At 32.0% G+C, this 27,551-nt stretch overlaps 1 protein-coding gene across 3 annotated transcripts; it reads right to left on the reverse strand.

Annotated features, from left to right (window-relative positions):
* Positions 1 to 267: 267 nt before the first annotated feature.
* LOC115889504 (isocitrate dehydrogenase [NAD] subunit 1, mitochondrial-like) lies at positions 268 to 27,551 on the reverse strand. Of its 3 annotated transcripts, none has more exons than XM_030909516.1 (6): positions 27,214 to 27,551; positions 15,428 to 15,600; positions 8,777 to 8,933; positions 8,532 to 8,691; positions 2,767 to 3,038; positions 268 to 605 (listed from the first exon to the last, which is right to left on the reverse strand). In XM_030909516.1, exons 1-6 carry the CDS (start codon positions 27,404 to 27,406, stop codon positions 373 to 375), a joined length of 1,188 nt encoding a protein of 395 aa, XP_030765376.1. In that variant the 5' UTR covers positions 27,407 to 27,551; the 3' UTR covers positions 268 to 372. The 3 variants fall into 3 exon arrangements, with proteins under 3 accessions (XP_030765376.1, XP_030765378.1, XP_030765377.1); XM_030909518.1 differs by having other exon boundaries at positions 27,209 to 27,321; XM_030909517.1 differs by lacking the exon at positions 27,214 to 27,551 and adding an exon at positions 21,447 to 21,791.

A 27,551-nucleotide genomic window follows, 5' to 3' on the forward strand; every position in this document is an offset into this window, starting at 1 on the left:
GTAGAGGCTCCATCGTACAGCACTTGAGACATAAGGGGAAATCAATTCAGCACGAATTGCTTATGATGTTGCGTATTTTCCCAATTCTTTCAATCAATGGTACTAGGTTTAAATCAAATTTCCTCTTAAAGGTATTGGTGACTGGACAAAGAGGCTTGGATTTGTCTGTATTTTCTATTTTTATTATATTATCTTTTATTAAATAGGCTACGCCAAACCAAAACAAATGTTAAAGGGTTTATAAAATATAATAGAAAAAAATACTAGTCTTAGTAAAAATTTATATTTTTAATAAATATCTATATTATATTTACATATATAACAGTTGACATAACTTACATACTTTTTGCAATAATGAGCTTGGAGAATATTCTAGAACTGTTTAATTTTTGCCGTTTTCAGTAGTTTTGTAATATTGACCTTTATTTGATCTAGAACTTCTTCTGTGGAATTTGTGCCGCCGATATCCTTGGTCTGAATTTTATCTTCTGACAGAGTTTTAGTTATGGCGGTGTCTATTAAATCTGCATATTCGTCTTTATCAAGATATCGTAAAAGATCTATAGATGCTTTTAACATGGCTATTGGGTTGATATACGATCCACCTTGAAAGAGAAAATTGGATCTGATTAGGTTGAGGATATTCTACAACATCTAGTGATAATGATTTCGTGTAGTGTTCCATTTTGGTTGCAATTGGCAGTGCCGCCTTTAGTATAAGGGGAACCACGGGCATGCGACAGCGAAGGGACCTTGGACGGAGTCCATTTGTAAAATCGCGGTATTTTGTCCAATTATTTCTCCGGAACTTTAATGCGTAAACGCAGTTTCGTATAAATTTTAATATTGGGCTTTATTATACGGGGTTTATCGAATGGTTGTTTTTTACCTTAACTTTAAAACACCCTTTACAATATTTTCGTGAACAAATTTTCCTAAAACATTATTTTTCCGTCAGAACCATATCTTCTGAGCATTTTGTTTTTTGTTTCATGTCAACACATGTTTTGGTTAATTTTTAAGAGTGAAATGAACTTGCTACAAACAATTTGCAAATTTTTCAATTATCATTACTTTTTGATGTTATTTTTTAATATAACGAAATGGTTTGGGTGACTAACGTCATAATGTCATATTACGCTGTAAACTCTATACTAAATTAAAAAAAAACGTTAAAGAGTAACGATACAGTTCTGGTTTTAATAAACATTAATAACGATAAAAGAACTAACGATGTTAAAGAAAACATCTGTAATAATGAACTATACAAATATAAAATAAAAACTCATAAAAAATATCCTTATACTTATTGCCTCCCTTGGCTGCTATAACTGCCTATAGACGTCCGTTTATATTGTTATAACAAGGCTGCATATATCATATTGCGTTATGTTTTCCCATTCTTTAAGGACCAAGCGAAGTTTATTTAATGAAACTGGTACCGCTTTGCGACCACTAATCCTTCTGCCAAGAATTTCCCAAACGTGTTCTACAGTTCTATAGGATTATAAGTATTATATTATTTCTTTAGTATAAGGGGAACCACGGGCATGCGACAGCGAAGGGACCTTGGACGGAGTCCATTTGTAAAATCGCGGTATTTTGTCCAATTATTTCTCCGGAACTCTTCTTTTTCTTATTCGCTATCCCCAAGAATTTTCTTCTTAATTTTGGTTATAATTGATCGGTCAAGACTTCCTCTTTGTATATATATATATATATATATATATATATATATATATATATATATATAGCATATATATATATATATTTCCATATAGACTTCCTCTTTGTATATAACATATATATATATATATATATATATATATATATATATATATATATATATATATATATATATATATATATATATATATATATATATATATATATATATATATATATATATATATATATATATATATATATATATATATATAGCTCAATATAATTACCAAAGCCACCTCGTCATCATTAGCGTAACTAGCAATTTATCTTGAGGTTGAGCCCAGGGGGGGGCCTAGGGCTTTTGTTTTTTTTTAAATGAAAAATAATTTTAAAAAACACATTTTTTGAATAAAACGTTTACACGAATTTCTCTATCAATAAATTTCATAGACTTGGTTATCAAACCGTGTTCCCGTAGATTACTTAAATACCTACAAATTTAAAAAAAAATAAAAATTAACACATTTTTTGAATACAACAAAATAAAATTAACTAAACAAAAATAAAAAACGTCATTTTTACTGCATCACTAGCAAATAAATATTAATACGTAGCCAAGAGTCATAATTCAAGATTTCTCTGGGGGTGCCCAGCAGTGCCTGGGGGGGGCGGCACCCCCAGCCACTTTAGTTACGCCAATGCTCGTCATATTGAAAAAAAAACATCAAAATGAAATAATAATTAAAAAAAAATTAAATTCTCGGTGGCAAGTTCATTTCGCTCTTAAAAATTAATCAAGGCATGTATTGACATGATCCAAAAATTAAAATGCCTAGGAGACATGGTCCTGATCGAAAATAGTGTTTTAGGAAAATTTGCTCACGAAATTATTGCAGGGTGTTTTAAATTTAAAGTAAAAAACAACCTTTCGATTAACCCTGTATAATAAGCTGAATACTAAAATTTATAAAAAATCTTAGTTTACGAATTAAAGTTGATATATTTATATACAGTTTACTAAAAAAAATCATGAAAATAGAGCTAAAAATATAACATTTTAAATTTGATGAAAAACATTTTTTGAGCGCAGATACGTACCAAACGTAAGATGTCGTGAACCAACTTCAAACAAAGCACAACTACTTCCATAATTTCTTCCTGACAATAAACCGGGACCTCCTATTAGACCCGTTGCTATATTTGATAAAATATTCCCGTAAAGATTGGGCGTTAGAATCATATCAAATTGTGATGGGTTTTGGACCATTTGCATGGTACAATTGTCGACAATCATATCCGTTACGTTTATGTCTGGATAGTTTTTCGCTACATCTTTGATCACTTTCACGAATAAACCATCAGCCAGTTTCCTAAAAGTTAAATTATAGTATAAGATCACGACTACGATTGAGAATCCCTCTAGTCATATATGGAATTTATATCTAAAGAACTGAAAATCCAAACTACCGTATGATCGAAAAAAAAACGGCGTCAGCGATGGATATGAAATGAAGATCGTTGTCATTTTATATGTAAATTTATATGGGAAATGTCATCGATAGTCATTTCCTAGCCAACTGGACACCGTTTTTTCGATCATACGGTATATTTGTGTGATAGGTTATTGGTACGTTTTTTGTGTGACTAAACATTATTTAGTTCTATAATCAGAATTTTTGCCGAAATGCAAGCCAATTTGACTTATTTTTTAATCTAGCCTAGCCTATATTTAAACGTAAAATTAGGCAAGAATTTTAAAAATTGAATACATGCGAATCATATCTTATGCAGTTATGTAGTATGTAAGATAACTACAAAACTATTCCCAAGTAGCATTTTCACGACTTGCGACCACATGTTTACTAAACACAACGTTGGATTAGTTACAAAAAAGTACAAAAAATAGTTAGCTCTGTACCTTAGGTATTAAAATAAATGTAAACATTGTTGTAACGTTGTTCCGACGTTGAACTAGTACTACAACAAAGTAAAATCTTCTGCGACGTCGAATAAACGTTGTCTTGTAACCTTTTTTGCTTAAGTGATCTTTAGGTGATTCGGACAACGTAGTTACAATGTTGGGCAATAAAAAGTTTTTCGACGTCACTTTCAGGACCTATTCCAACGTTATGCAAACGTCGTCTGTTTTACTAATTCCAACGTTGTTTAGATTTCCTTATTCTTACGTTGGTAGGACGTCGAGCCACTACCTTTTTGCAACTGTATTGAACTATAACCTTAAATCTTAAATTTTCATTTCATTGTTCTGTTCAGTCAGACAGCTCAGTGCTGTTTTTGTTTTTATAAAAAAAACTTAATTAAAATGGGACGTAAGAAAGGTACATATAAAACTCAATTTAAATATACATCGACATATTACAGATACTTTATCCACTCTCTCGTTTATTTAGAATATTTGTCGTTTGACAATTGATGGCCATGTCTAGACTCTAGGATGACTAAATTAGGCAATCTTGCGACTAGTATACTACCTGTTAAGGCTTAACTGCAACTTTATTAGTCCAGTATGCGACTACTCGAACTACTCCATCTTAATCTCCAAAACAACAAAGTGAAAGCCGCCATATTGTTGAATAAGAAAATGTTTCGTTCCTAAAATAGCAGTTCCTGCTTTTTGAATACATTAACTTGAAATATTTGACCCTAAAGAACACGCGGAAACAATTTTTTTTCGACTGCGAATAAATTATTCTCATTTTACTAAAAAAAATCAAGAATTTTTTTTAAACTTCTTTAATTTTAAGGCCCATTAGTATTTTTCAAAGTAGAAACAATACATTTATCAATAAAGTTGTTTGCGTTTAACTTATTTGCCTTAGGTAACGAGTTACAGAGTTGGTTAATGTGTTTCAATAATTATGATCTTCAAACATCCTCCACACTTAAATGCTTTTGTTTTGTTTTCCTTTACTGCCATCTGGCATATGTCTCTAACTAAATCATAAAAATAATATTTTTACTATAATTATCCCAATTTAGGATAAAACGCGACTTAGACGCCATATTATTATAGTTTTGTATTTCTGTGAATTACAATTTTAAACAACGTTGCAGTTTGTACTAAATTAGGCTGTTAGCCAACGTAGGTATCCAACGTCGTTTCGACCCAAAAATTATTCTCCAAACTAGTGCAGACTAGGGTTGGCACGAGGTTGTGCCGACGTTGCGCCCCGACGGACGTTTGGTCGCGTGACACAACGTTGTCCCGACGTGCAAATGCTGCTGGGGTTACAATGTTATACGAAGTACGGGCAAAGGTTAGTCTTGGGTCGAGATTTCCGTATGTAAGAACAGTGCAATGCGTTTATAATGTACTGAACAAAGAGAGAACAGTAAAAACGTTGCCAAACATATGAAATAAACCGAGTAATTTTGCACATTGCTAAGAGACGTGGAAGGGGATATAGCAGATTCGTCTCGGTCGATCGACCCAATCTGTACCATATCAGTACTTAAAATTCTAGGGAGAGTGTACGCCATGCGTTCAGCTTCACGATTTAATTACGTCTCGTGATACTTTATTTATTTATTTATTAACGAGTCGTTGTAATTTTCCCTATAGCTTGTAAATTTTTAAGTGCAAGTTAAGAAACACTTTTGGTTAAAATAAGTGGAATTGAGTTGGTGTTCGACAGTGGTCGCGCTATTAGAACTCTGAATTCAAAAATCGATATCTCGAAATCCATTAGAAATAATTGATTGTAGTTTTTTTCAAAAACTTTCTTAATATTTTTGGTATATTTTGTTCGCAGACAGTATATGAAAATCTTTATAAATAAAAAGTTACATACTGTTGAAAATTGCAATGCACTAAAAGTAAATGGGTATTTTTTTTAAATTTTGAATTAAAAATTAAATTTCTTATTTAAACATCTTGTAAAAGATCCGAACTTCAAAATAAAAAAATAGTTTTTAAATCGTAATTACTGATGTTTTTTCATTATAAAAAAATACACACCCTAACGATGTCCTTATTATTCCATTTCAGATGCTCAGAAACATATCTAATGGTTTTATCTAGTTATATTTTCGAAAATATAAGTCTTTTCAAAAATAAACGGTTTGTTATCGTGTTTTTACTTTACTTGATAGAGAAAGGGGTGCCGGAGTAATGTGGCAACGCCGCAACTGCACACCGTCGCATTTCTCTCACTCCGACTTAATAAGATCTCTATGCGATTTACTTCCATACATGTAAATACCGACCCAAACGTAAGAGTTGTCAGCACGGTATAATGTTATGCATAATTTATGCACAATTACTAGTAGTCCAGCAAATAATGACACGAAAAGACGCAAGTCTTGGCGTAATTCCTCGACCATTAATTTTTAGGCGGATTACCTTTTAGAAGAAAAACTGTAACACCGTGCTCGGTCCCAAAAAATAGCCGCAAATGGCCGAGTGTGCAATTTACAAACATTGAAAATAACGGAATAAAAAATGAAGCTGAGTTAATTACCGGTAATTAATGACCCTTATCCGCCTGAAAAGTCCCAGTCGACGAATTAAGCCGTGGTTTCAACCTTCATTTACTGGACTATAGGTCAAGGCGTGCTTGTAATTTGAGAAATAATCAGAGAAAGAAACTCTAATTATTTTCATTGCTGTAAAGTAATAATTTGGTATTGAAGGATTGATTTTGGCACTTTAAATAAAGCCAATCTGTTAAGAGTGTATACCTATACTGTATTTTTATCGTTATAGGTACAGGGTGGGTTAAATTCGACGCTTTTAAAAGGAAACACCCTTTTCTATAGGAGATAGACGAAAACTAATATCGGTGTCTGGAGCTCAAATTTTATCAAAAACATGATGGTGAAAACCGCACATTCATATCTGTTACCGTTTCGGAGTTTGGTTTGGTGGGGTGTTTATCAAAAATGTGCATTATTAACAAATCGCTGTAACTTCTTTGCTATGGAAAGTTTTCTATTTTTATGAAAACATTTCCAAAGCACCTTTTTACGTAGAAGTTAATAGTTCAAGTATAATTTATTTAAAATTAATAATTTAAGAGTTAGGTTAGGTTAGGTTAGGATATCAACAGAAAAATTAATTTTTTATTTGGGACGCCCTGTATATTTTTAATTAAATGAATAGAACCTTTCCAAAAATATAGCACACTTGATATTTTGTTATAACCATCTTTGAAATACAGAATTTTTAAAAGTTCGCCACTTACTAGTAGGCTTATTTGGACCCCTTATTGATGATCTGCCCCTAATGGAACTCGAAAACATATCTTTCCAGCAAGACGAGGCACCGCCTCAGAACGCTGAAGTTATCAACTAACTTTTGCAGCCAATTTCAAAAATAATTGATTAGTTAACCAAGATCCCAGCCGTTGGCCGTCGGGGCAGCCGGACTTAGTGCCTATGGATTTTTATCTTTGCGAAAGAATAAGAGTTCTTATTTTTAAATTGCCTGAATAATCTAGACAGGAATTAGAACTACTTAGCGGTTATGTGAGGTTATCTTTCACCCCCATTGAGTTAATGAATTCCCCAAGAAATGTTCAAAAATGGTCCCGTCTGTCCATAACAGAAGACGGTCGACATGTCGAACACCTGTAGCAAAATCTCATGTCTTGGTTTGCTATTAAATTTTATTGTTATTAGATAGAGTTTAAATGTGTTGATGTTGTTAAATACAGTTTAAATTGTTATAAAATTCTAAATCTCTCATTGCAAATATTATTTGCGTTTTAATTGCTGCTCACAGTTACAATTTTTTTGCATTACAGCCGGCGCGGTTCTAAGCCTACTTATTCAAAGTGGGCGAATTTTTAAAAACTCTATATCTCGAAGAGGGAAGAGGAGTCGAGGAAAATATCGTAATGGTATAATAATAGTATGTTATATTTTTGGAAAGGTAATTTTAAATTCTTTTCAATGAATTAAAAATATACAGTGTGTCCCATATAAAAAAATCAAATTTTCTGTTGATAATTCCTTAATTAATAATTTAAAAAAAATTATATTTAAACCATTAAATTATACGTAAAAAGGTGCTTTGGGAATGTTTTCATAAACATACAAAATTTTCCATAGCAAAAAAGTTACAGCAATTTGTTAAAAATGCACATTTTTAGCCGACCATACCAATAGGTATGGTAGTCTATTAAGATCGGCAAAAAAAAGTTTTTTTAATTTTACTCAAAATGAGTTATTTGGGTCATAAATGACTTAAATACAAAATATTTTCATGGTGTCTGTCTGTCTGTCCGTCTGTCCGTCTGTAACACGATAACTCAAAAACCGCTGAACCGATTTTAACCAAATTTGGCACAAAAATACTGTGGCACCCGAGAATCTGGCTATTAGTTTTTGGTGGGGGTGGGGGGTTGGTAAGGGGGTATGGGAGGGGGTTAAAAATTTTAAAAAAATCGTAATTCCAAAATTACAGTAGCTAGCGAAACGCGGTTCTCAAATTAAGATTAGGAATAATATTTGCAACAAAATTTGTAATAACATCAAAATCAGTCAAAGTCGCAGTTTTCGAGATATTAACATATTATTTTAGTATGGGCGGCTATACGTGCCTCCCGGCGCCAATTTTTGAAAAACCCCCCGTAACTCATAAACGCTAACAGATATCGACGTGCGGTTTTCACTATCATGCTTTTGATAAAAATTGAGCTCCAGACACCGATATTTGTTTTCGTCTATCTCCTGTAGAAAAGGGTGTTTTCCTTTAAAAGCGTCCAATTTGACCCACCCTGTACTGTCTTTTCACGAAGAAGCATATGACAAGTGAAGATTACTAGCTGGTATTGCATAAGCTATGATTATATTTAAAATAAAAAAAAACGTAAATGAATTAAAAAGAAAGCTCTACTTACATAATATTCGCTTTATGAACTATAGTGACCTTTTTTCTATTCTTCTTGATTGCAAAATTAAAACAGAATTCTGCAAATCTTTCTGTGTTTTCTCTGGTTATAATTTTGAGACTTTCTACCACGCCTGGTCTAGCTTCGTGTTCGAGCATTGCATATTCTCCTAAAAATAAGTTATGTAAATATTGTTAATGAATTTTCTATTTTTTTATACAAGGGTAGTCTGAAAAGTTCTTTGAACTCCTTACCTTCGGTATTTTGTCTACAAATGTACATATCTAAATTTGAATATTTACATTTAATATTCTGAAAACTTTTAACATGTATTATATTGACAAATAGATCCAGATGCGTTCTTATTGCAATATTAGGATTGTTTACAATATGAGGAGTGGCAAAATTTCCCTAAAACAATAAAAATACAATAACGTACCTTTTAACGTCATACCTACATACAATACTATCCAAAAAACGCCCTGCGAGTTGGCTTTGAAATATGAATCAGTATATTTTTGTAAAATCAAATGGGGAATGTCATATACAAGATGTTTCAGAAAACATGTGCCATCTCTCTTAGGGAGATTCCCCACGTAAAAATAAGATTAATTTTTCATATCAACATAGGTCCGATTCTGTTTTGTTTCGTAGCTACAGGGTGTTAAAATCTTAATAATCTTTCTTTTTTTTATAATTTTCTTCCAAGTACTTTTAGTGATTCGAATGAAATTTTGAGGGTAAGTTACTATAAGTGCTACATATTTTAATGCTAAAAAAGTGTTGATAAATTCATCAGGCTTTATTATTACGTCCATATGGGTTATCAGTTATCATTGAAATATATTATTAAAGTGCGCCACTGACTTTTTTCTTTTGATATCAGAATTGTGTAGGCCGTTTAATACCAATTAAAAGTTATCTCTGGATATTTTGTCGAATTCGGCCACCTTGATGAGATAAAGGCAATTTTATTAATCACAATTAATAAAATTATAAATAAAAATAAAATTAATAAATTATATATTTTACCTAATTTATTACTAATTATTATAACTGTTAGTTATTAGTCCAACCTACAGTAATTTCAAATAAAAAAAAATAATGGTATTTAAGGTAATAATTACAAAAAACCTAATGTTAAAAATTTTTACATCCTGTAACTAAAACTATGCATTTCCATACCATGATTATAGGAACTTTTTTTCATATATTTTTGATTACGAATCAATGGATACTTATTTAAAACTCTCGCAAATTAATGATATTAAAATATTTTAAAGGTTGCTATTAAACTTGGATCCAGGCAAATTAATAAAATTGCGTTTATCTATCTCATCAAGGAGGCCGAAATCGACAAAATATCACGAGACAACTTTTAAACGGCATTAAACTGCTTACACTATTTCGCTAACAAGAGAAAAAAATAATTGGCGTACATGCTTTTTTTAGAAAAATATTCCAGTGATAACCCATATACAATACAGGGTGCTACAAATTCGAGGTACGAGCATTGGTATCTCGGTAACCGTAATAGATACGAACATGGTTAAATTAGGGCAAAGTTGCGCTTTGTGAAGTTCACCAAGATGCCATCAAAAAAGTTTTAAAAATTTCAAGGATTGCTGAGTTTTTTGGAAAAAACGAATTTTTTGGAAAATCAATTTTATTTTTTCCTGTCGTTACTTTAAAGAAAATCAAAAAACTAATTGCACATTCTCATAGCCACTTTATTAGGGCTAGCTGATAGTATTTTTAGATTTTCAAATTAACTTAATTATTTTAAATACGGACCTGCATTTTTTATTTTCGGTTTTGAAAGAACTCGGTCTCCTGACTACAATGATGATGAAGTCCGACTCTGTTTTTTTTAATTATTTAATCTGATTATATTCATTGTAATATACATATTGATCAGCGCTAATTAACATTGAATAAGGAAAATCAAGCCAATTGGAAGATTCAAATAAATTATATCCAGGTCGGCAATTTAAAGATATTATTTTTATTTGTTTTATTGTGAATTTGAAAATGTCAGTGTGCGATCTAATAATATGCGTAATATTCATCGTAGTTATTATAAATAAATAAACTTCTTCAAACTAGTTTCTAATGTTTTACGAAAGGGTTACAACCCTCCCGATTGCACAAATTTATTTTTCGTTCAATTTTATTTATAGCTCTTTGAACTTTCTTCTTATACTTCCGAAAGCATTTTATACTCTTTATTCTAAATGTTGAGATGTATTGATTTCACTTTTACAAATGACGTGAAGTAATGTATTCATTTGTATATTATTTTTTATTATTTTATTGCATTTGATTTTTAATATTCAATGTTTTACCTCACGTCATTTTTAAGTTTGAAAGCTTATCGATATTGTAACGATAAATAGATTAAATATTTAAAAAAAAACAGAGCCGGACTTGAAATTAGTTTAAATAAATTGTGTTCAAATGTCTGAAACAAAAAAAATATTAAGTGTGGCATATCATTGTACTCAGGAGACCGAGTTCTTTCAAAACCTGAAATATAAAATGCAGCACCGTATTTAAAAAAATCAAGTTGGCCTCTGTATCTCATAAATTATCAGTTAATTTGAAAATCTAAAAATACTACCAGATAGCCCTAATAAAGTGGCTATGAGAAAGTGCAATTAGTTTTTTGATTTTTTAAAAAGTAACGACAGGAAAAAATAAAATTGATTTTCAAAACATCCGTTTTTCCAAAAAACTCAGCAATCCTTGAAATTTTTAAAACTTTTTTGATGACATCTTGGTGAACATCCCAAAGCGCAACTTTGCCCCAATTTAACCATGTTCGTATCTATTACGGTTACCGAGATACCAATGCTCGTACCTCGAATTTGTCGCACCCTGTATACACGTTCCTGGTGAATATGTCGACACTTTTTTAGCTTTAAAATATGTCGCATTTATTAATAATAACTCAATAGTATGTTTTATCCACAAATTTTCATTCGAAACGCTAAAAGTACTTCGATGAAAATTATAATAAATCGAAAAGATATTAAGTCTTTAACACGCTGTAGATACGAACCAATGCAGAATCGGACCTATGTTGATATGAAAAACAAATATTATTTTTACGTGAGGAATCTTCCCACGAGATATAGCACATGTTTTTTGAAACACCCTGTATAGAGTGTCATTTCAAAATCAACAGAACTGCTTTTTTTTAAGCATGGTCGTTTTTTTCAAGCGATTACAAAAATGACTACCAAAGAGTAGGTCGTCAACAAATTTCTATCATGGTGGAAAACTTCACCTGGCTATAGAGGCATTAGAAACAGTTAATATCAGAGCATTTTTGATAGGATTTTATTTAATCTAAGTAGTTCATAATGTTGATCATCTGACCAACAATTACTATCTTTAAAATAATTAATTTCTATGAAACGATTTTTATGTTGTTATAATAACTTTGTTATTATTATTCTTATTCGGCTAATAATCTTATTCGGCTCTTAATCTTGAGCCGCTTCCAAGCTAAGCGAACAAAACGTTCGCGAACATATATAATTAGCACTATATACTCGTAGCAGCAGGTCGTAAACGACGGCACAGCCCATCGCATCGGTCCCGAGGACTGAGGTTAGGGGAAGAATGCGACAACCAGTTTACTCTATAGATCTAGGATGGGTTTAGGTAGTCGCTGTTTTTTCGAGTGCTCGGCTTAATGTGAGTTGAAAAAATAAATATGGATGATAAGGTGAAAATTGCGGCAGCTGCTTTTATTGTATTGGCTGATGCTTGCAAAAAAAAAACAAAAAAAGAAACTCTCTAGCAAAACAAAATTGATGCAAAGCTGAGAAAACTACAGTGCAAGCATTTTATTAAATAAATTAACCGGTTAACAGTTTAAGAACTTTTGTCGTTGAAGAATCAATATTTAGCAGGCGGAGGGTTACAGGGGTCTTTTGGCAGATTATTCGTTATAGTGTATATTTAAGACCTGTATTCATTTTTAGCCGATTCTACCAGGTGTTTCTCAGAAGGGGCTTTCCTTTTTTACTTTTTTATTTTTTCAGATAATACAATGAAATTTGGTTTGTTAGTATATGACATAAATCGGGATTGATTGACGTATTCAATTATTTTCGGTCGCTTCCTGTTTCAGCGGAAATGACTACAACTTTGGATTTTTAGATTGTATCCTAAGTACTTTTTTACTTTATTTGATAGAAAATGACATTCTGAATAGAATGACATACCATACGTCAATTTTAGACATTTCCAATTAAATAAAAATAGCATTTTAAATTTCAATCTAGAGTGCCAAGACTGAGTTAAAACTATTAATTTGTAATCTAACAACTTTGGAAACATCTATTTGATCGTGTATTTTTTTTTCGTATCCTTTCATGGCCGCTTAAAAGATGCCCAAATCCTATTTTTAATGACAACTGAAATTTTTCAAATGGTATGAGGCTGGCTCAGCATATTTGGAAAAAGCATTTTTTACGAATAATTTGGTACTACATACCTACTTGGGGTATTTGGAGTAAAATTGTCGTTACGTTTATTTATTGCCATTTTTTAAATGAAAATGTCAAAAGTTGACATATACGGTAAAATATTAAGTCAAAGCCTTTTTTGATTGACTATGGCAAGTTCTTCGACTTACAAGACAGTGAAATGTATACTGTTCATCTAAAATACCAACGCCCCATTAATATAAGATACCACCTATTTTCCTCCCAACAAAACATTCCTAATATCCCTGTATCCACTTTTTCCGACACACTGTCCCCTCCATGGAAGGATCCTATTTCAGTTAATATGGAACTTTGTAAATTAAAAAAATCTGAAACATCCAGATATCTTTACAAAACTAGTCTAATACAAATCTTAGACAAAAAATATCGTGATTATATTTGTTTTTACACAGATGGTTCTAAATCTGACAAAGGTTTTGGCTGTGCTTTTTACAGCCCGGTTGCTAATAAAAAAATCAGATTACCTAATTTCTCTGGCATTTTAACAGCCGAACTCACAGCTATTTATCAGGCTCTAATCCAAATTCATGCATGCGACCGATTGAAGCATTAATACTATCTGATTCACTTAGTTCCCTCAACAGTATTGCTTCTTTAAACCTCAATAACTCTCTAACCTGCAGCATTCGAGATCTAGTATATAAACTTACTGAAAGAAACTACAATGTTAACTTTATGTGGATTCCTGGACACTCTGACATTGCTGGTAACGACCGAGCAGACAAACTGTCTAACGAGGCAACGCTCTTACATAATATTGAAGGAACTCCATCCGTTGTCGCTTTCAGAAATTTCCACAAAAAAGTGTTCTTCAGTATACTTCAAAATGAATGGGACATCCTCGAGGGAACTAATAAACTTAGATCACATATGCCACTTCTTCATCTGTATCAAAATATATATTCTCTTGAACGCGGATCTTTTTGTAAAGTTGTTAGAACCCTCACAGGACATTCATATCCTACAAAATCATATATTATCAGAAATGAACCCCCTCCGAAATGCACTTTATGCAATAATTTAATGTCAATGAGACACATTCTTTTTGAATGCTTACCTGTTGTCTTGCTTACCTGTTGGTCTAGATTCTTTAATGCTGTTACCTATGAGAATATTTTCGCGCCTTTTAACATTTCGAAGATTAATAAAGTTATGGAATTCTTAGAAAGCATCAACATAACGAAAAAACTTTAATTTCTAATAATTTAAAATGGCCTCATGTTGACTAAAGCTTGTTACTGAGCGCTAAAAAACCCTCGTTGTTGACGCGCTCTATAAACCAATACCTCTCTCTCTCTCTCTCTCTCTCTCTCTCTCTATCATATACGGTAAAAAAATATCGAGGGTACCATTTACATCAAAAGTTGTTGTCATTTCCGGTGAAATAGGTAGTGACCGAAAATAAATGAAAACGTAGATCAATCCTGATTTATGTCTTATACTAACATACCAAATCTCGTTTTTTATCTAAAAAATTAAAAAAGTTATAGAAGAGAACCACTTTTCAGAAACACCCGGTATGTTTATTTCTAAAAATGTAATGGTACAATTTCATTTCCGGTGTCAAACTTCCTATTAAGTAGTAATTTTTAATTTCAGAATCCCATAATAATTCCGGTTTTTAATAAAAATAATCATAAAGGTCTTTATTAACAAAAATGAAATTATATGGACGAAGCTACATAGCTATTCACACTCAACCCACAATAAAATTAAAATTATAAAATCTTTTCTTTGTGTAAACAAATTAGTTGTAAATGTTTTTCACGATCCCAGTCAACAACTGCGTCTCCCATTGTCGAATACTCGGTAAAAAATAAAAATCACAGATGGACGCCCGAAATTAAATGAGACCCTTCCAAGTCCGCTACAATGTCCGCCGAAATGCACGCCATTCGCTCCTTTTGATGTACTGGCACCCGTCGGAAAAAGAACGCGCGCGCTCTAGCATAGGCAGACGCACGCTCTGGCGTACAAGCTAGCCGTTCGGCGCTCCGCGCTCCTTAATAGGCCTAGGCTAGCTGTACTTAGGGTTCCCAACCATCCCAGTTTAACCGGGATTAACCAGGAATCAGAAAGTTTGTCCCGGCGAAAATTTTGCCTTGGCCGGGACCAGAAAATCACATTTACATATAATATATTTGAATTTTTAATATTTAATGTTTTGTTTCAATTATTTAAAAACTTAAAAATAATTGTCCCGGAATCGCCTATGCTCAAGTTGGGAACCCTAGCTGTACTTGTTGGCTTTATTATTTATTAATCTACCTATCTCACAATTTTCACTTAATATCTGTTTAATTATACAGGTTCGCGAACATTTTATTCGCTTAGCTTGGACGCGGCTTTATATTCCGCAAATACTACAACATACATATATTATACCTTTATGCCCACACCATTTCTGTGCATGGATATGACAGCGGTTTCTCCGAATTCTGCCGCTTTCGCTTCATCCCCTGTTCCAGAATATAAAATTTCTTCAAAATCAACGGGAACACGTGCTCTTTTATAAATATCTTTTACATAGGACATAAGAATGGGTCCCGGGTCTACACCTGAAAATATTGTCTAAGTTAACATGGAAAAACTCGGTGTTTCGTCACTGAAACAGAAGATATAAAATGAAAAAAAATATTTTTTCGTAAAATACGGCAGAGTTTTAAAATTTGCTAGTATAAAATATAATCTAGTGACAGTTTGTCTGAACATCAACGCTATGAGACGTGTTTGTGATAAAGATCCCAGAATTTGTGTTATAGTTTCATCAACATAATTTACCTACAACCTACAACCACTATGTAAAACAGGCGAAAATACCTGATCTTTCCGTGCAGTTTGGAATACAAAGACTTTTATCAAGAAGGTAAATTTCTTAGAAACTTAAAAAATAATATTTTTTTTGTAAATTCTTTGATCACATTGTATAATATTTGATAATGAAATTGTAGGTAAATATCAAATATTAGTTAGATTGGGTTTTTTACTTTTTGTGACGCACACTGTATCTTATTAACTAATTTATATCATTTTTTAATTGTTTTGTGATTATCTGTACAATGTTTTAATCTAGGAGTCAAATTTAATTTGTTCGCTCATGTAGGACAGCACACAGAATCAAACACTGAATATTTGTTATTTGCTAGTCAAACAACTATTTTTGTTTAACATTAGATTCTCTGAGTTTTGAGGTCTGAATTAACAGAGTTGTTTTTAAAAAACGATTTTATTGTTACAAACGTTCTCGACAAAGTACAGAGAGTGAAAAAGTCTGCTTTGAACCGTGCAGTTCGCTTTTATATGTGACATAATGTAAAATAGGCATTTAGTATTTAATTACAATGAAATAACACTTATTTATACATATAACTCTCTGTGTATTTAATCAATTTTTATGGCATATTTTTGTTATATATAGACATATATACGTCATGGAAATTTTCTTTTTTATTAAACAGTTTTTTTCTATAACATTTGTTTAATAAAGGAAGAACATTTCATGTTAAGTGCAAATATAACAAAGAGTTGGCAATGTTTGCATTATTTGATTGAGTGTTTACTTAATGTTCAGAGTAAAAATTAGTTATTATATTGTTTATGGTGATATATTATGTTAAATAGTAATAATTATGGATTAAGTGATTAAAAATATGTGTTATTTTTGTATATTTTGCTTTTTCCCTTTATTTAGTTTTATAGTATATATGTCGGTTTTCTTATTTACGTCATGTACGGTCATAAAAACAATGTACAGAGTATCACACTTTAGATGCAATTTTTTTGCGCTTATTAATTAGAATGTAAAATGTAGAACGAGTGCGAGGGAGGCAATCTCTGCGATCTTAAAGATCTATTGTGTCCCCTTTCTTGAGTTATAACCCATCATACATGTCCACCCCGTGTCATGCAGTTTTAGGGGGGACAGAGTATTTCCCGTCCTCCTCTGGGAGTACAGATGTTCATCCTCCGAGGATATACACCCTTCCACGGTTGGGGTTTGGTCCTCCGTGCCCTTGTAAGGACTTTGTCTCCGGCTAGGTACCCGTGAGGTGGGGGCTGGGGGATCTATCCCATTTTCTCCACCTCTTTAACTTGGTCTCTCCTTAGAGCTGATACCGGTGTTGTCCCGAATCTATAATAGGGGATATATCCCTCTTTCTCTATTGTCTCCTTGGATTTAATGTCAATTCCTATTGTGATGACTCGCCAACTGGAAGTTCTTACATTGGAGTTCTGAACCTGGATGGCGGCTCAGCAGGTAGGTGGTGTCTTTCCCCTTGCTCTTCGGCAGAAAGACCGTGATGGTCACCCCTTTTTGGATGTTTTCCCTCTTCAATGCAACCAGTCCCGGCCCCTGCCAATTCTTAAACTTATGTGCCGTTTCCACCAACCAATTCTTGAGATACACAATCTATGAGAAACATGACCACTAGAAAGTCTATCCCCGCAAAACGCAGCTAATCCGCATTTTGTGGATAGTTGCGTCACAATCCGCTCGCTACTTCTTCGTCCAGTATCGTCTCTTCTAGAGCCGTTTACTTGTCGGTGGTCAGTGCAATCTCTGGGTAATCCTTTGGCAGCACCGCTATTTTCACTTATCCAGCAATAGCGGCAAAGCTGGTGATACATCCTTGCTTACCTCTCGGTGTTGGACGGCTTTCCATCCTGGCTTCTTTCTTTCCTTATCGGAGAATAAAAAAATTGTTTGTGGTATCTTAAATTACACTAAAATGAAGCTCAGATATGCATAAAACGCCCGATTTCATTTTTAGTTAAGAACCGAAAAGTAAAGAATAGCAACAAAAACGCGACACTCTGTACATTTTATGCTAAGCGTAAATAAACAAGTTTGATTATTTAATAATTCTCTGATGATTTAATATTCAGAGTAGAAAAAAATATAGTGCTTTTGTTTATTCTGATTTGTTAAATATCTATGTCAAATTACCTAAATATATTTTTAATTAACGATTTTAAAAGTCATTACATACAATGCATAATTTTTTGGTATACATGGAGAGTTAAAAAATTAAATATATGTACAGTGAGAGAAAAACATATTTTTCTATTTGTATACAATATATTTTAATAGGATAAAATTTTACTTTTAAGTATCTTTATCTCGCGACCCCCGAATCGACTCGGACCGGTCGACTCGACATAGAGCTATCGGCAGGTGTATGTACAGTGTGTCCCATTTTGGTTGAAATCATAGGGTATCTCCGTTATTAGTGAAGATAGAAGGGTGCGGTTTGCACAAACCTGTCCCACTTTTTCGTCAAACGGAAGATGCTGCAAACAAAATTTTCATAGCCCTCTCCATTTCTGAGCTACAGGGTATTTTCAAAAATTTTGCAATTTGGGACACCCCCTGTTATTGTTAAAGGTATCGAGAAGGCGAAAACTGCTTATTATAGAACTTTTTACGTAGAATACAGTGGCGTAGTCTGTTTTTCTACCAAAAAAATATTTTTGAAAATATGAACTAAAGTTATGTTTTTTCAAATGGAACACCCTGTATATTTATAAATCATATGATCTGTCTTGCTACGAGCTTCTCAAAAATATATATCACTCTATATTTATTTTCACTATTTACTGCAATATTTAAAATATATCATTTTCTTATTAGTAGGCCGTGATAAATAACAAAAAATCAAAATGGTATTTACTAAAATAGTCATACACATATTAAAATTTATTTGGGATTGATATATTTTACTTTTGAAATAACTGTTACCACTGAAACTGTGAATATATTTTTCTTTTTTTTATAACGGGATGGGTTTGCAAATATCTAAATCTTGAATTATTAAAGCATTTTTCAGGTGTTCGACATTGTTGTAGTGCCCACGATATATTTCGTATTTCAAAAATCCCCAAAATCAGAAATCGAGAACGGCGAAATCCGGGAATCGAGGAGGCTATCAATATGCGTTCATTGGTTCCAATTCATTGATTTGAAAAATAATAATTTAACAGTATTCTAATATTTCCATAGTTATGAGGGGGAATGTTCCCCATCTTGCTGAAAGTATATTTCACGTAAATTAGCTAAAGGAATATCTAAAATTTCCGATACGATAGATTATTCTTACGTATACACGTATTCCAAGATTTACAAATAGCGGTAGAGAGTTAAGTTTCCCTAATATATAAAGAATTTATTAGCGGCTCCCAAAATAAAACAAGAGACAGATAGCAGTATACTTTTAATAATTCTTTAGTTTCTTTTATTATCAATCATGGCCTACTAATAAATATGATCTTTTAATAAAAACTTTTAAATATTGCAGTAAATAGTGAAAATAAATATAGAGTGATATATATTTTTGAGAAGCTTATGGCAAGACAGATCATATGATTTATAAATATACAGGGTGTTCCATTTAAAAAAACATAACTTTAGTTCATATTTTCAAAAATATTTTTTTGGTAGAAAAACAGACTACGCCACTGTATTCTACGTAAAAAGTTCTACAATAAACAGTTTTCACCTTTTCGATAGCTTTAACAATAACAGAGATACAGGAGGTGTCCCAAATTGCAAAATTTTCAAAAAGACCCTGTAGCTCGGAAACGAAGAGGGCTATGAAAATTTTGTTTACGGCATCTTCCGTTTGACAAAAAAGTGAGACAGGTTTGTGCAAACCGCACCCTTCTATCTTCACTAATAACGGAGATACCCTATGATTTCAACCCCTTTATAGAAATAATAATTATTTCTATGTACAGGGTGGTCGAAATTGGTCTGTTCGAGTCTGTCGAGTATAATTATTATACTCGACAACAGGTCCGATGATTACATTTATTTCTATGTATACCAAAACCTGCCGCTAGTCCCTAGTCGAGTCGACCGATTCCATTCGATTCAGTGGTGCCTATTTAAAACGTTGTCATTAGAATTGTTCTGTTCTTTTATCAATTCAAAAGTAAAAAAAGTTTATATTATAGACTGTGCTCTGTTTTATAGACTTAAAAATATGAAATTCTAAATATATTTTAGTTGGGATTTTTAGAACTTTAAAATGAATATATTTTAGAATTCATCAGAAGACCCAATACATCTCACTTGATTTATTTTTGATATTCTTAAACTAGTCTTTGTCATATCCTGTGTTTTAATACGAGTAGTTGTTTAATAGTGATATCTACGATCTACACTCAACGATTATGACTAATTCCAATTAATTAATTGATATTTTAAACTTAACAATAAATATCATATATTATTTATTCACTAATTTGGTTATCAGTGTATTGACATAAGTATGAATACAAATATTTGTTATGAATTCGTTAAGACACTCTTATGCATATATTTAGAAATTATCCAAAAATAACATAAATGTATTAGTTTAAATATACAAAGGTTCAGATAAACGACCTTTATTTTGTTATTGCATAAAATTACTTATTTTTAAACCATTGTAACTGCTAAAAATAATAATTTTATTTTTTTTGTCTAAGAATATACAGGTGAGTCTTAAATAAGTGCAACTATTTTTAGGGTTACTTGGGTTTATTATTAACTCGGGTATTTAGGACTTATTGGAAAAACGGTAAAGAGAAAATATGTTTCTCTTATCGAGATCTGCCAGCCCTGAAAAAAATTCAGGGCTGGTAGATAATACAGGTAGGTTAATACAAAAAAAATTATGATCGTAATCAGCTAATTCCGCAACTAGAACTACCATATCGGCATTCTTCTTAGAAAACATCATTTGTGATATACGTCTTCATTCAAACTGTTATGTTGCTAATCTTTATTATTTATTAATTGTTAGCTGTTAATATATAGATTTACCGATTTCAGAGTTCTTCACAGTTCCTGTTAACCGGAGTCTTAGCTATCTATGTACAACCGGGTCTTAGACCATATAGGTTATATATACTCGGTTTGGTTTGGAAAATTAATTGTTCATTGACAATTTTGGCAATTGACAAATCGTTGAAATTAGTTTAAAGAATAGTGTGAGTTTCTTAGGTTTAGCGTGTGATATTATCAAAAGCGACTTCCTGGGAGTATTTAGAGCCTTTAAAAGCAAATACAAAATTTTCTTTGACGTGTTACAATATTAGAGTCATAAGTTCAATAGTTGGATTGATATTATTTTCAAAATTTGTTAGGCTAAAATTAAAATATAATTATTTCAATTTGAGTTGTTTTTAAAACATCAGCAACTTATTTTGTAGTACCTACGATCTTCAGAAAGATAATCAATATAGGAGGAAAATAAATTTATACCTCCATAGGTACTATTTTCAGAATTTCTTGAAATAAGATTGTATAAATGGAAGAATATTTTTTAACGTAAAAATATATTTTTTCAAATTTTCTGAAAACTATTTTGTCGTACAAATTAAAAAAAATGATGTAGTAAAAAAAATGTTTTTACATTACCGGGCATCATCGTAACAACATTTCTTCCTCCATATTGAGACGGTTCCCTATTCTTAAGCTTATTCATTACTTTGGCTTTCGTAATAACTTTTCCTTCATAGGTATCCGCCGGTAAAACCGTATAATGGACACTTCGAAGAAAGCATCGATTTCCGAAAATTCTTACTACTTTTAGAACCATTTTTAATAAATACTATCTCTTAACAATCTACAGTTAAAAATTTCTAGATAATTTTATCTATAGGTAGATTTAAAACCGAACCAAAATCCTTGTTTATTTAGTAATATAACAATCAGCTTTTTGAAGGTGACACTCCAGCAGCTGTTCTTATACTGACTCCGATAAAACCTCGGATGATGCTTGTTTTCATTATCTTTAGCGGGTATAATTACATGTTTATCAAGTGCATTGATAAAGTGATTTGTTAAATGGTAATTCGCTAATGTTCGTTAATCTTCATAAAGTAAGACCTCAACTATTTAGAGGTATCAGGTAGGTTCCGGTTCTTCCTTTATGATTTTCTGCTAAAAGTATGTAGATAATTATAACATCTGGTACCGTGGTCATTTTTTATTATTTCTTAGTAGCAATTAATTTAAAGAAATCTATAATAGTGGAAATCATTGACTAAAAATGTACGTTCCTAGATATTGCATTAGGTCTTTCTTGAATTCGGAGAAAACAATGAAATATGTTGACCATTATACTTACCTACGGCTGATATTAAATGTGTAACTAAAGACTGTTCAGCCCCTAGATCACGTAGTATACTGACGTGGATAAATCAACGCCATAAGTTTAGCATTAAAAAATATGTCCTCAACATCACCACATGCCATTTTCAAACCTTCTTTATTGCACTTATGAAACGTTCAGTAGATTTGTCTACTCCAGTCTACTCTCAGGACCTTACTTTGCGCATGTGCATTTAAAAGTTGCACGTATTTAAAAAATAATCACAATTTTATACGGCTTAGGAAGTACAAATTACTTATATTGTTATGGAAACCAACTTTTCATTGTCGTCATATTCAGTCATATTGTCATAATCGTGTCATAATCTTATTTCCATTCTGTAACTAATAGTAGATTATTTTCTTTTATCTATGTTCTGTAACGTTTGTTTTGTGCAATTTTTATTTTAAAAATTATTGTATTAATTACTCTTTTATTGACCGCTTTTATATAGCCAAGGATGCAAGTGTGTTCTGCGAGAAATTAATTTTAAATTTGTGCAATCATATTTCTATTTTTATTCGTTGGACTTTCTAAATACTCCTTAAAATGACTAGAAAGTGTTTGTAGTCTAAGAGGCAGCGCCGAAAAAATTCTCTGAATTTACCAAAACCAGTTTTTAGACAGAAAGATTACAGTAGTTATGTACAGGGTGTCCCACTAAGAATAGCTCTCGGCTGTATCTCGGAAAGTATTAGCCGTAGGGTCTACGGAAAAAAATATTTATAACTAAAAGGGCTATGAAAAATTGCTGGAAATTATTTTTAAGTTTGTAAAACGGCCGCTAGATAATTTTGCCGCAAATTTTGCCTAGATAATGGGTACTATAAATAATAGCTTCATAATCTTCAGTAATTTTTTTTTTGTCAGAAGCATTTTCGTCTATCTGCTAAAATAAAGTGGTGGGAGAAGGTTAGATCTATCTTTATCTAAATATTAATAACTCCGGACTGGATGATCAGAATCCAACAAACGAGAGCTCGTTTAAAAGAGCGTTTCTTACTCTATATTATACCAGAAAAATAATAATAATAAGGTTTTGAACGTAGACGCTAGGGGGCGCTTACTTACAATTTAACAAATATTGCGGATTTTTTCAGAAAAATTAAATACGATAGTATATGTAATTTTAGCTGATAGTAAAGAGTAGTAAAAGCTTAAAAAGTCGGCGAAAACCGTATCTTGATATCTTCTTTCAATCCGAAGATACTTCGGACAAAAATTCTGTAAAAATTCTATTTTCTTATTTTCCATAGCAGTTGCGCCCTCTAGCGGCCGTTTTACAAACTTGAAAATAATTTCCAGCAATTTCTCATAGCCCCCTGAGTTATAAATATTTTTTTCCGTAGGCCCTACAGCTAATGCTTTCCGAGATACACACGAGAGCTATTCTTAGTGGGACACCCTGTAGATACCTACATATACCGCGGTCAGTCAAGCGAAAATTAGAACAGGAACCTCAAGGACGTGGTCAAAGTTGTGAAGATAACTTAGATAATGCAACGAATTTACTATTTAGTGCTTTATTATTATTATTAAAAACTCATACCTACATCGAAAATATTAGCCATGAATTACACTACCGAAGAAAAAGTGTTGATGATTAAATGGTATTATCAAGAAAATAGTTATCAAAAGGTGTCGGACATGTTTGCTGCTCTGTATCCGAATAGACCGATACCTGGAAAATCTACAATCGCAAGGAATATCCAGAGATTTGAGACCAAAGGTACCCTAATAAATAACTGCAGATGTGAAGCAAGGCAGGAACAAAGAGAAGATGCAAGAAATGATACCGCCTTGGAAGTTTTATTGTGCGTGGAAGAGAACGATGGAAAGATCATCACAAGGAAACTTGAGGATGAAATAAATATAGATCACACTACAGCGTTTCGAATTTTGAAACGACATAAATACTATTCCTTCAAATATGAAAAGCACCAAGAGCTACGAGATGGGGTCGAAATATGGCGGCAGGCGTTTTGTTTTGATATGATGGAAAGAGCAAACACGGATAGGGAATTTTTAAAAAACATACTGACGAATGCACGTTTACCTTAAATAATGAACCCAATGTTCAAAATTATCTATACTGGAACAAAGAAAACCAATACAGGTTTGTGGAAACAAGGACGCAATATCCACAGAAAGTAAATGTTAGGACAGGGATACGCGAAATTTAAATGCAGAATATTATTTGGAACTACTCGAAAATCATATTTTACCTGCTTTACATGATGCCGCTAGGGAAAAACAAGAAGTTTGGTACCAAATGGATGGCTGCCCGGCACATAGTACCCTGGCTATTCGGGAATATTTAGACAATAGTTTTAACGGAAATATTATTGGCCTAAATCATACAGTAAATTGACCAGCAAGGTCTCCTGATATTTCGCCAAATGATTTCTTTCTCTGGGGCCATTCAATAAACAGAATATACAAGGATAAAAAATACCCAAATCTAGACGAGTTAAAAAATGCTATTTCTGCCGAATGCAATAGAATTTCAGTTTACCAACTAGCGAATGTAAGAAGATAATTTTATGATCGCCTGGGTTATTGTCTAGCAGTCGATGGAGGAATATTTGAACATTTTCTTAAATCCTAAAGTTCTAACAATTTAATAATACCTAGATTAATAAGGTATTGAATATTGTAATAATACTGTAATTAATCTTGTAATTGATTACTTTATTTTACTTTAATTCATATTAATTTGTATTTATAAATACATCTTTAAGATTTCCGATGTAGGAATGTGTTTTCAATAATAATAAATCATTAAATAGGTAAATTTCTGAAATGACAACTTCATTTGACAGTTATATTTTACCTTCACTGGTGCTCATAAGTAAATACAGGGCCATAAGAAAGGAGAAATATTTAAAAAGAAATCGGCGATAGCTAATCAAAAATATCTAAAGTTATTCTTTTGAATGTGGGTTTTAGTGCTCTTCAATAAAATTAAATAGAATTATTCTCTAAAATAATCATGGAACCCAATAATTGACCCCATTAAAATTTACATGGGATTTCCCATGTCCCGTCCGACGATGCAACACCCGGTATAAATAACGTCCCCAATATACGTAAAAAAAATTAATATATTGATTAATATATATTAATATTTGATTTGGGGTTATAATTTTATTGACGGACATCGATTAATGTCAAAATTAAAAATCGGCGAAAGCTCATAAAACGTGACCACCAAAAAAAAAAGAAAAAATAAAAAATAAAAGCAGAAAAGTACTTTGCCAGAATGGTCCTGGCAGCCTAGGCAACGCAACTCTCTCCTGAAAAGGAGAGTTTGAGAAGAAAGAAGAAGAAGAAATTATTTATATTATTTAATTTATATAAAATTGACTTTTTTAACATTTATTGGGGACGACCAAAGGGGACGACTGACCAGCATTGTTCCGCTATTCCGCTGACTGACTAACATTGCCGTTAAATTCGTTGCATTACCTACGTTATCTTCACAACTTTGACCACGTCCCAGAGGTCCCTGTTTTAATTTTCGCTTGACTGACCGCTGTATATGTATGTACAGCTGGTTCCAAAAAAAATGAATACGACTCTTTACACATCCTTTTCGAATATTTGAGCAGTGTATAGTTATGTGTCAAGTATTTTGACATGTTAAGGTTATTGTGACATTGTATAAAACAACTTTGCTTTTGACAAAGTGGCAAATAAATTTTTCAGAACGTCAGCATGACATGAGTAGAGAAATGGGGGACAGGTATCATAGAATATACTGCCCAAAATAATAAAAATATGTTTTAAATCGTACTCAATTTTATTGGAACCAGGCTGTACATAACTACTGATTACTGTAATCAACTGTCTAAAAACTGGCTTTGGTAAATTCAGAGACTTTTTTCTTTGCTGGCTCTCCGTATATTGGTGTGTGGAAGTTCTAATATAAAGGCACAGATAAAGGGTTCCCGAATTATCTTTTCATAGGCAAGTAGTCTTCAGTTGTTCTTTTATTTATATTAAACCACATGGCATACTTTCTGGTTAGATTTCCTAAGAATATTCATATTCATACGGAGTGGCTAAATGTACTTTTTATATAATTTAATTTTCGTGACAGTTAACATTCAATATTGTTCAAATATATGCATTTTACAAATTAGATTTTTAAAATTAATGTTGAAATTTGGCTCGTGGACGATAGGTCCTCGACAAGGATAAATAGAGTAGAAGCACCGCGTGTGCAACAAAAAAAGAAGATAAAAGGAAGTCGTTGATATGTTTGCGACAGTTTCCATAGTGATTTACTTATCCACGTAAGTATACCGGGTGGTGCATCGTCGTTGGAAACATAGGGAATCATAAATAAAAGACTTATCATATTGAAGTAGTATAATACATTTAATTTAGATTGGGAACGCTCATCTTCCCGCCAAAACATGGACAAAACTTAAGTATTTTGGATCGCATCCATTCTAGAGTGCTGATACGAGTTGCTAAGAACAACCGTAAACAAAGACAGATAACATTTTTCTTTGTCAAAGTCAGAGCCTTCAAAAATTAATATTTACAAATTAAACCGGCTCTCATTGAAAATATATCAAAGAGTGTTTAATGCGTTCATTTTCAAAGTTTTTATTGGAATCTTGTGTGTTAGTTTAATTCAAATTTTACTTAAGCGAAACCGTGATTATTGTGAAAAATGGCATTAAAAAAGTTAAAAATAGGTGAAAAATTGCAAAAGGTGAGCTTTAAAAATAATTTATTTTCATTATATAGAAAATTCTGAAGTATTGTTTAAAATTAAAAAGTAAAATGGAAAATTAGAGATGAAAGGGGACACATTGCACTTTAAGAGCGTTTCCTGTGATATTCATACAAAATGGGTGAATATAAAAGTCACATTATAATGCTGCTATCAGCTACTTTTATTAATGATTTGCCCAAAACTGTCTAAATTTTTAATGAGTAGTTTTCATGACAGTAAAAATTATAAAGAATAAATACAGATAACCACAAATTAATAACATTATTATGGTATTACCTTACCAGGTAACATAGTAACTATATTTCTTCCTCCATATTGTGTCGGTTCTTCGTTGTGGAACATCTTCAGCACCTTAGCTTTTGTTATTATTTTCCCTTCGTATGTATCTGATGGCAAAACTGTGTGATGAATCATACTCCTTCTACTTGATGAAAAACACCGATTTCCGAACAGTCGAACGACTTTGAACACCATTTTTTGATCTTAGTATTCTATTTATATTTAAAGTTTAAAATATACTTCGATTTCACTAAGAATTTTGTATATAAAAACAAACTGAAATTGTTTGAAAATAATACGTCAACTGTCTGCTTGTGACACTAAAACATGCATTCTCTTA

Source organism: Sitophilus oryzae, unplaced genomic scaffold (assembly GCF_002938485.1).
Source record: "Sitophilus oryzae breed Bouriz unplaced genomic scaffold, Soryzae_2.0 scaffold_815_pilon_pilon, whole genome shotgun sequence".
In the NCBI taxonomy this organism is placed as follows: Eukaryota; Metazoa; Arthropoda; class Insecta; order Coleoptera; family Curculionidae; genus Sitophilus; species Sitophilus oryzae.

What these genes read in the sequence shown, in the direction of transcription:
- LOC115889504 (XM_030909516.1), bottom strand. Translation starts at nt 27,406, where the DNA reads ATGGTGTTCAAAGTCGTTCGACTGTTCGGAAATCGGTGTTTTTCATCA. An exon ending in TATAGTTACTATGTTACCTG is followed by an intron (nt 15,601 to 27,213) that starts GTAAGGTAATAC and finishes CAATATTTTCAG; the next exon opens with GTGTAGACCCGGGACCCATT. An exon ending in TTCACGACATCTTACGTTTG is followed by an intron (nt 606 to 2,766) that starts GTACGTATCTGC and finishes TTCTCTTTCAAG; the next exon opens with GTGGATCGTATATCAACCCA.